General features: G+C 38.1%; 1 protein-coding gene across 1 annotated transcript in view; it reads left to right on the forward strand.

The window, feature by feature from the left end:
* The window catches only part of Herc5 (HECT and RLD domain containing E3 ubiquitin protein ligase 5), a 48,807-nt gene extending 47,725 nt beyond the window's left edge, over positions 1–1,082 (forward strand). The window contains exon 23 of the mRNA XM_010610499.2: positions 625–1,082. Within this exon, the coding sequence (XP_010608801.1) occupies positions 625–851 (227 nt within the window). The 3' untranslated portion in view covers positions 852–1,082. The remainder of the gene's footprint in view (positions 1–624) is intronic.
* Positions 1,083–10,152: the final 9,070 nt, after the last annotated feature.

A 10,152-nucleotide genomic window follows, 5' to 3' on the forward strand; every position in this document is an offset into this window, starting at 1 on the left:
GAGATTCTATCACTTGTTAGGAGTTAAGGTTGGTGCTGGAAAAAGTAAAGCAGTTTTGTAGGAAAGGGAATGAGCCCAGTCCTGGCCTCTGGGCAGTGGGAGGTCAGCAGAGCTCAGCAGCTCCAGGGACGCACATGTCTACAGCCCAGTTCAAAGGTCTGCTGTGGATGGACGGTCATGGACCTGATTAACAGTGGCCTCTGGACTCCAGGATGAGTTGCCTGAACCACTGCTGCTCCATGTTTTTTTTTTTTCCTTCTCCTTGGAAAGCTATTCCAACTCCTTTTTAGAGAACAAACCAGTGGGGCCTCTGAGCCTCCCTGACCACCCCAACCTGCTCTCTTACTCTGGGCCCTGAGTCTCAGTCTGCCAGGAAGCTCTCAATGCCCTATTTCCTAGTGGAGCTAATTTGAATTTATCTTGTCATGGATGTGATCTCCCACAAATGGACCACAAATTCATGGAGGACAAAAACCACATGTTGTGATTTTTGTGGTTCCACCTGGCCCTGCATAGTTCACTTTGCACAGAGGTGCTCACCAATCATTTATTTAGTGAGTGCTATCGTAATTTAAGCCTTTCTCTTTCTGTGATACATGTTAACTACGTTTTATTCTTGTCCAGTATTTCTTACAGGGTGTGATAGTCTCCATATAAGGGGCATCCAGAGGAGAGGAATAGTATTCTGCTGTCCCAAAACTTCCAGTGAAAAAGATCACCCAAGGTCATTGACGTGTCACAGTATTCTGTATCTGCCTAAATATTCCACAATGGAAAGAATGGAGGAAGCCCTTTGCACGGCCATCCACAACCACAGAGGCTTTGCGTCAGCTGAGGTCCTACTGCCATGACCACTTCCCAGGGACTCAGGAAGGCCTCAGTGCTCAGTCTCTTGGCCCTGGGTTCTTCTGTTTCTGTTCACAGCTAATCCATGTAAGAAGTTGACACTTTTTAGTTATCGTTATTTGGACTTGCTGATAATAAAGTTGAGGCACAAATAATATTTATAGTGGCATGAATTATTTATAACATTTTTTATATCCCTAACCACATTATTAGAATGTTTGCTTTTACTGAATTATTTCCTGAACAATCATTTGCATTTAAAAATAGGTCAAATATTTAAAATATCCATACCTCTAATAAATTCTGCATACCTGAAAGACATGCATTTGAAAAAAAATATGCTAATTTCAATGTTTTTCATCAGTGTCGATGTATATTTTTTTATTAAGGCATGTCTTTATTTTTGATTTAGCAAACTGAAAAATCTAAATGTTAAAGGATTTATTGGTTTATTGTAGAACTAGGTATAATCAATATTTTGATGGCAGGAACTATTCTAAATGCAAGAGCCTTTATTTTGGTTAAACACTGAATCCAAACTTATAGTTGGAAAAATATACTGAAATATGTCTTATTATTATGGTAATAGAGAAGATTAATAGAGAGATGTAATTATCCTGGGAAATAGCCAGTGAACTTTGTGGTCCAGATCTACCTGATGTTTTTGCTTGTTTGTGTGATAAGATCTCACCATATTGTACAGATTTGTGTAGAATTTGCTGGGTAGCACAAGCTGCCTCAAATTTGTGATCCTCTTCTGTCACCCTCCTGAGTTCTGGGATTACAGGCATGTTCCACCACACCTGGCTGTTTTGTTAAATTTTGAAGTTTGTTATAGAGCTGTGAAAGGATTCCAAACACATAATTTTCTAAATGAGTGACATCTGTTATGTTATGAGTAGAACCTGGAGTAAGACCAATGTTCCTTTATACCTTAGCAGGTGCTGTATTTGAATTATTGACCGCAGGTGCTGGACTCCAAAGTATATACTAAACCCAAGAGTTTGACAGGCACTTTGACAGCTGAAGCACTGGCAGGCTATACTGTGTTGGTATTTTCTCCAAAGACCAAGAACACTGTTGGGGAATGGCCACCAGGTTAGCCCTAAGTGAAGCTCTAAGTTCTTACTGGCAATATCAGCCCGGACCTTCTGTCTTCATCCATCTCCACTAAGCCAGTCAAGCTGATCTCTGCTGAAAAACCCCTCTTAGAAAGGGACACTTGAAACTTTCATTAGACTTCCCACAGAGGCTGCTTTCTTTTATTGAAGCACTATAATCACTGGACTCTCACAAAATTGGAACCCAGTCACCATGTGATTAATGTGCCTCTATCAAGTGTGTACCCTGTGAGATCTGTTGTTATTTTTCCCCCTAAAAGAAAACTTTTATGTAGCAATGAACCATGAGATTTGTGAAACCATACTTTGGTTTATCTCTTTGTTATAACCATATGCAACAAGCATAAGCTATTCCACAGGTGCCTGCTGCTTATTCCCAGAAGCTTATGTTAGTGGTACAATAATACCTTGTTTCACAAACACTTCTGTTTGTAAACAGTTCAGCTCCCAAATGAAAGTGTTCAACTCTACATCAGGTGACAAATCTGACCAAAACTGTAAAACAAATGAAGTTTGTAAACGAGTATACCACTGTACTTTGGGAAACGAAAGGCCATGGGGGCCAAGTCCATGTTGTGGTGCCTATATGAAAAGAATGAAATCACCTGAGGACAGACATAGAGAACTCACTGAGTCCAGTAGAACTCTAAGCCCCCAGGGAGTCCTTGGAGTCACTTGGACCTATCTGGTTTTCACTTTAAGTGGAAAGAAAGTGCAGGTTTATTATACTTGAGTTTTATTTTATATTTTTTTATAGTGCTGGAAATCAAATCCAGAGCCTCAAGCATCCCAGGCAAGGGCTTTTTCAGTATACTACATTCCCATTCCTCTCCCTGAATTTTAAAGGGAAGGTAATCTCTAAAACTTAGGGATCTCCCAGCACCAGACATTTGGCTGTGTTTTCAGGTATTCCACCACCAACATGCCTTTTTCTAATGCAAATGGACTAATTATACTAGTCACTGAAAAAAGGATCCATTCTTTACACATTTGTTCAGAAAGCACAGGTTGAGAGAAAGCTTCTCAGTCCTTTGACTCTAGCATTACCCGATACCAAAACCAAAGAAAGTACAGGAAGAGAACAGATAACTGAGTTCCAGCAACTCAGCTTGTCCATGACAAAGTGTCCAGAGTCTGGAAAACAGTAGCTAGGAGAGGAATCAAAGTGTGTTGGAGTTAACCTGGAAACCACAGGGAAACCGACAGGAGAAGAAAGTAGGATTGATACAGAAGAAACAGCTCATTCTGTAGAGGAGGGACTGCCCAGCACCACCAACAGTGGCTGGCTAGACACCATCTGGGAGACAAGGTGAAACTAACAGCTTTTTTGCTCATGGAGAACAGGGACCAGGAAAAGTATGAGCAGTGGGAAGCGGCGGAAAGAGCATGGGACCCTGCTCCTGGAACGGCCGTGTGTAGGCAGTGGTTGGTGAGTGACCTTGCTACCAGTGCCTGTAGTTGTAGTCACAAGAACAGGAGCTGGTGGGGACGCCATTGTAGGGAAGGGTTAGAGTAAACGTGTCTGTTTATACCCTTCCAACTTTTATCTGTATCTCTTCACCTGCATTTTCCTGTCTTATTGAAGATTTTCTTTCTTTGCCTTTTTATTTCTTTCCCTTTAACTTTTTCTCTAATGTTAATATCAGTCATAGAATCTTCTCCCATCCCCATTTCTCACCACCAATTTTGTATGCAGTTTTCCCTGTTACCTTCTAAATATATAATATACCCTTACCATTGTTAGAATCCTTTGCCATCCTATTTCCTCATACAAGAAAGTAGAGAACTTAAAAAAGGGGGAAGAGGAGAAAAGAAAAACATTAGCATTACCCAGACCCTAACCCCCTAGGATTTAGATAACTGATTCTATAAATTACTGTTGCATGCTGGTTTTCACCATTAGAGGAGTTGTCAGGAAAAGGGTTAAAAATGATGAGAGTCATTGGCATGTTCGTGTTTGCTAAAGTGACCCCGACTGCTGCCTGACGGCACAGAGGCTATGTCCTACAAGGGGAGTGTGCAGAGATGACTTGTTATCCAAAAGACTTAGCCTTCCCAGGCTATCGCCAAGGCTAGGAATGATCCCTTAGCCACATGGGCCTGTTGGCACCAAGTCACTTTTGTCTGAACACAGTACTTAAGACACTGACAAAGTGAACACAGTGCAACGTTTTCTTTCTCGACTGCCAAAGGCTGTCTCATATACAGTCCTTCCCCAGAGGATTCTCCATCTTTGATGCTGTCCCTTGCCTTGTTACATGGTAATATATTATTTGACTGTGCTCATATCTGCTGTACTTTTATAATAAACTTACTTTCATCTTTTTCAAATTATTGTCTGGCTCTTCTCTGTTCATGTGGATCCGAACCTCAGATTTCTGTGGCCACATATATGTGACTCCTTGCTGCCACAAGGAGACACACCCATTGAATGAGTGCACATTAACTGTGGGTCAAGACTTGCGTTCTTAATGATGCTTACACCATAACCATGCATTTTTTCTCAGACTAAAGGAGACCCAAAGCAGGGTCTCGTGTTATGTTACTTTTCAAAACTCCCTAATGGATACCACTGTAGCAAATGAGCCTGTTAATTGCTGTGGATGATTTGATTGCATAGGAATATAATCCTGACTCGGTAGACAGTTTCATGCCAGTGAACCTGTCTGCTGAGTCCACCATCACACCCAGGAAGCAAGATAGCAAGAGTTCCTAACCCAAGAACTCAGACTGGATCAAACTTTGCAAGAATCCCTGCAGCCTGGCAGAAGTCCTGAGTAAGACTTCCCTTCAGTATTGTGGTAGAGGGATCAGAAGAGTTATTAGGGTGTGAGCCCTCGAACTCTGGCAAAGAAGCTACTGGGAATCACATATGCAGTGTCTCATTGGAATATTTAATCTGGGTTCCCACTGGACATTTTATAGGCTTAGCTTGTATGTTTCTTGATTTATTTAGTAATATGGAGTTGTGTTATATTCTATTGTTTCCTGTGTTTATTAGGTTATTACTTTTGCATATTTGTTCTTTCATGGGCTCTGATTTAACAGGTATCCAAGTTCTCTTCCATGTCTCATCTCCCTGTCTAGTTTCTTCACCTCAAACCACTGAGACAGTTTTATTAACACATTTCTTTATTTTTCCAAATACATAAACTCCTCCCTCAAGTTTTTGCATTCCCCATACTTGGCTCCCTCATGGTCTTCTGTAATATTGCTCCTCACTTCTCCCCATCATAAGCTTTTGGCTCTTTCTTCCATGTCATTTCTGACTTCGTCCTCCCCATAGCAAGTCTAACGACCACATAGCTTTCCTCAATCACAAAGTAAAACCCCTTCCTCCCATACCTCATCCTTGCCCTCATAAAAATCCTCAGAATTCTCGGTACTGACCCTTCAACTCAAGTAAAAGTACTCCAATAAAATCAGACCCCCCACATCAACCTTTTCTTCTCATCTACCACTCTTCCCCCTTCACATCTCTCCTGTAGTGTCTGAAACCCTTATCCAAGCACTTCCCACTCTCCCTACCCCACTTCACCTAGCTCACTGCAGAGCAAGTGCAAATAGTAAGGTATCATAGTGTACACAGAGAATAGACGAGGAAAGAGTGACTGCAGGGACTATCACAGTAAATCATAAAATTAAATCTGTGGATGTTGTTATAACCAGAAGTAAATATTTTTGCAAGACAGAGGCAAAATCACTTAAGGTAAATAACAGAATGAACAGATACTAGCACTGGATATAAAAAAGATGAAAACTGGGGAGGCAACATTCTACAAATGTTTACATAAGCTACAAACTCTCTTCACTTCTGTACTCCCCAGCCCCCCAAAAAGGCGCTACATACAACTTTTATTTTAAAAAATATATATGTGAGTATGCCACCCAGCCAACTCTCGCAAGGCAGAGCCCCTAGCCAGAGAAAGCAAGAAAAGACATCAATGCAATTAGCAATGAAAAAGGCGAAATAACAATAGACACTGGAAATGCAGAAAATAGGTAGTAACTACTTTGAAAAATTATATTCCAACAAATGAGCAAATTTTTGAAGAAATGGGCAGATTTCTGATCACATACCACTAAAACTAACCTGGGAAGACATAAATATGCTTAACAACCCAATAACAAGCAGCAAAATTGGCACAGTAATAAATAACCAACTTAAAGCCCAGGACTTGATTCACTGCTGAATTCTACAAAACCCTTAAGGATGCTATATCACCAGTACTCCTCAAGTTCTTCAAAGAAATTGAAAGGGATGAAGTGTTCCCAAACTCATTTAGGAAGCTGGTATCACTCTTGATTCCAGCTAAAAGATCCAACTAAAAAAGAAAACTATAGGCCATTCTCTTCAATGAACACAGAAGTAAAAATCCCAAACAAGGTATTAGCCAATAGAATGCAGTACAGTATCAAAAAGATCATACATCATGATCAAGTAGGTTTCATCCCAGAGATGCAAGGATGTTTTAACATATGTAAGTCAATAAATGTCATAAATCATATAAACAGATGTAAGGTTTAAAAAACTGCATGATCATCTCAATTGATGCAGAAAAAGCTTCCAACAAAATCCAACAACCCTTCATGATAAAAAAAAAAAGCTGAAGAAAACAGGTATAGAAAAACCATACTTGAATATGATAAAAGCTATATATGACAAACCAGTAGCTAGCATCATACTAACAAAAAGCATCCCCCCTTAAATCATGAACAAGACAAGGCTATCCACCATCACCTCTTCTATTGAACACAGCACTTGAAACTTTAGCCAGAGCAATTAGGTAAGAGAAAAAAAAATAAAAGGGATACATATAAGAAAGGAAGAACTCAAATTATTATTTGCAGATGACATGATACTGCATAGTAGAAGCCCCAAAGAAATCCACCCAAAAACTCTTAAATTAATAACAAACTACAGCAATATAACAATTCAAGATCAACACACAAAAATCATTAATATTTGTGTACAGCAACAGCAAATGTGATAAGGAAATTATGAAAATAATGCCATTCATAGTGGCTTTAAGAAAAATGAAATACCTAAGAATTAACCTAACCAAAGAAGTGAAAGACCTCTACAAAGAAAACTGCAGTACACTGAAAAAAGAGATTGAAGAGGACATCAGAAAATGAAAAGATAGTCCCTGCTCCTGGATAGGCAGCAATACTGTCAAAATGGTCATTCTCCCAAAATTATTCAATACAGAATGCAGAATTGAATACAGGAACTACAGCTTCAATACAGTAGGAATCAAAATACCAACCAATCTAGAAATACTTTACAGATGTAGAAAAAAAAATTCTAAAACATATGGAACCAGAAAAGACCCAGAATAGCAAAATCAATTTTGGACAACATTAGCAAAGCACTGACTTCAAGCTATACTACAAAGCCATAATGATTTTTTTTTAAAAGGCATGGTACTGGAACAAAAACCTGAGGATACAGAAGATTCCCCAGACACATTCAGCTATTTGATCTTCAACAAAGGGGTCAAAAGCACATGTTGGAGGAAAGATAACTATTCAACAAGTAGTGCTCATAAAAATAGTTATTTGGGTGCAGGTGATTAAAACTAGACCCTTATCTCTCACCATACACTAAATTAAAATCGAGGATTTTCTAAACAGAACTTCAACTGCACAATAAATAAAATCAACATTCAACAAATGGGATTATATCAGACTAAAGAGCTCTGTACAGCAAAAGAATCATAGTGAAGAGACAAACTACAGAATGGGAAAAAAATTTTTGCCAGCTACTCCTCCGACAGAAGACTAATGTCTAGAATACACAAAGAACTTTAAAAAATTGAACCACCTAAAATTAAAGACCCAGTCAAGAAATCGGTAGTAGAAATGAACAGACACTTCACAGAGGAAGAAATACAAATAGCAAATAAATGAAAAACTTTTAAACATCTCTGGCCATTTGAGAAATGCAAATTAAAACAACACTAAGATTCCATCTTATTCCAGAAAGAATGGCAATCATTAAGAAGTCAAACAATAACAAATGCTGGCAAGACTGCGATGAAAAAGGAACCCTTCTTTCTTGTTGGTGGGAAGGTAAACTAGTACCACCATTATGGAAATCAGTATGATTTCTCAAAACACTGAAATTAGAAATTCTATATGACCCAATGATCCTCCTGCTAGATATCTCAAAAGAGCTTAAGACATCACACCACAGCAATACTTGTATACCAATGTTTACAGCAGCACAACTCAATAGCTAAATCCTAAATACAGCTTGTATACCCATCAAGAGATAATCGTATTTAAAAAATAAGGTATCTCTATGTAATGGAATACGACTCTGCTATAAAGAATGACAGATTGGAGACCTTTATGGAAAAATGGATGCACATCCTACATTGTTGAATAAAATAAATCAGGCACATAAGCTGGAGGGGAAGAGGAAATGAAGAATAAACATATGCCATGTATAGGACCCTAATAACATCATTAATGTAAACATTATATGCCATAACATGAGCTAAGATTAATACTATCAACAAGAGTAAAAAATGGAATAGGGGAATTGAAAGAGGGGAGAAGTGAGGTGAGGGAAGGGGAAGGGGATTAAAAGAAAAGAATAAAGAGGGCCAGGGATTTAGCTCAGTGGTGCTGCCACCTGCCTTGCAAGCACAAGTTCCCGAGTTCAATGCCGGATACCACAAATAAATAAATAACTTAAAAAAAAAAATAAAGAAACAAGCTGTGGTATGTACATATAGTCACTCCCTAATGACTGTAAACTGCATGCCCTGCAAACATGTACTAATAAAATAAACATATAAATCCTTTACCAAATTTTAATACATTGAGCATGTCCAACAAAATGTAGAAATGATAGTGATTCATGACAACTTAGGGTTTAGGTGGAAATGAAATTAAAAATCAATTACATTATCACCTTATTAATAGAAAAAACATAATTATCTCAGTATAGGCAAAAAATAAATTTGAGAAAATTCAGCACCTAGTCATGCATGATCAATACTCTTGTGAAACATGGAAGAAAATGGAACATCACCAACCTGAGAAACCTACACTAACCTCATTATTTAATGCCTATGACCAACACTGCCTAGCAGGCAAGGGTTTCTCTCCTTGCTTCTATGCATCCTGGTACTAGATGTAAGAATGCATATGATAGGGCAAAGGAAATAGAGAAAATGCATACAGATTGGTAAGGGAGGAGTAAAACTCATTTTGTAGAATGCACTATCATCTGTACAAGATTTTAAAGAATCTACAAAACACTAGAAGTAAGTACAGAAGGTCTCAAGATTTAAGGTCAATATGTTAAAATTAATTGTATATCCACGTATTCACCAAAGTTACAAATTGCAATTGGAAAAAGTACAATCATTCAGAATTGAAAGAGAAAGAAAAAGAAAAAGAAAGAAAGAGAGAGAGAAAGAAAGGAAGGAAGGGAGAGAGAAAGAGAGGCCTAGGCTGGGAATGTAACAGAGTGGTAAAACAGTTGCCTGCGTTCCCAAGGTCTGGCATTCAATGCTGCTGTTGCCAACCAAAGTGATAATTTAATGTAACCTCAATGAGAAAACCCAGCATTCTATTTTGCAGATACTAAATGGATTCTAACATATATATGGACATGCAAAGGGACTAGAACTGAGAAAACAACTTCGGAAAAGGGACAACGATGAGCACTTGTATGGACTTACTTTAAAACTGTAGTCCATAAGACAATGTGGTAACAGACTAAAAGTAGAAACATAAGTAGTAGATCATATATAGTAGATCATATACAACAAAATTAAAATCCAGAAATAAGTTAAATCACATACAGCCAACTGAATTTTCATAAAGACGCTGAGATAATTCAGTGAAGATAGGAAGCAGTACAAGATATTCATATGGAAGAGAAAGATTTTAAAATCCTCTACATTTTCCTCACACTATAAGGAACAATTCATTTGAACTATAACAAAAACCTAACCTATAAAACAAACACCTAAACCTATAAAAGTTGAACCTATAAAACTTGAAGAACAGTGGTTAGCAAAGATATTTTAATTTGGACCAAAAAGGCATATACTACATAAAAGATAAATTGCATAAAAATTTAAAATGTGAGCTTTTGTTCAAAAGACAGTGTGAATAAAATGAAAGGGCAAGCAGAGTTAGGGGAAAATTCAAAATATATAAC

This window comes from Fukomys damarensis, unplaced genomic scaffold, assembly GCF_012274545.1.
Source record: "Fukomys damarensis isolate Sample0158 unplaced genomic scaffold, DMR_v1.0_HiC HiC_scaffold_32, whole genome shotgun sequence".
In the NCBI taxonomy this organism is placed as follows: Eukaryota; Metazoa; Chordata; class Mammalia; order Rodentia; family Bathyergidae; genus Fukomys; species Fukomys damarensis.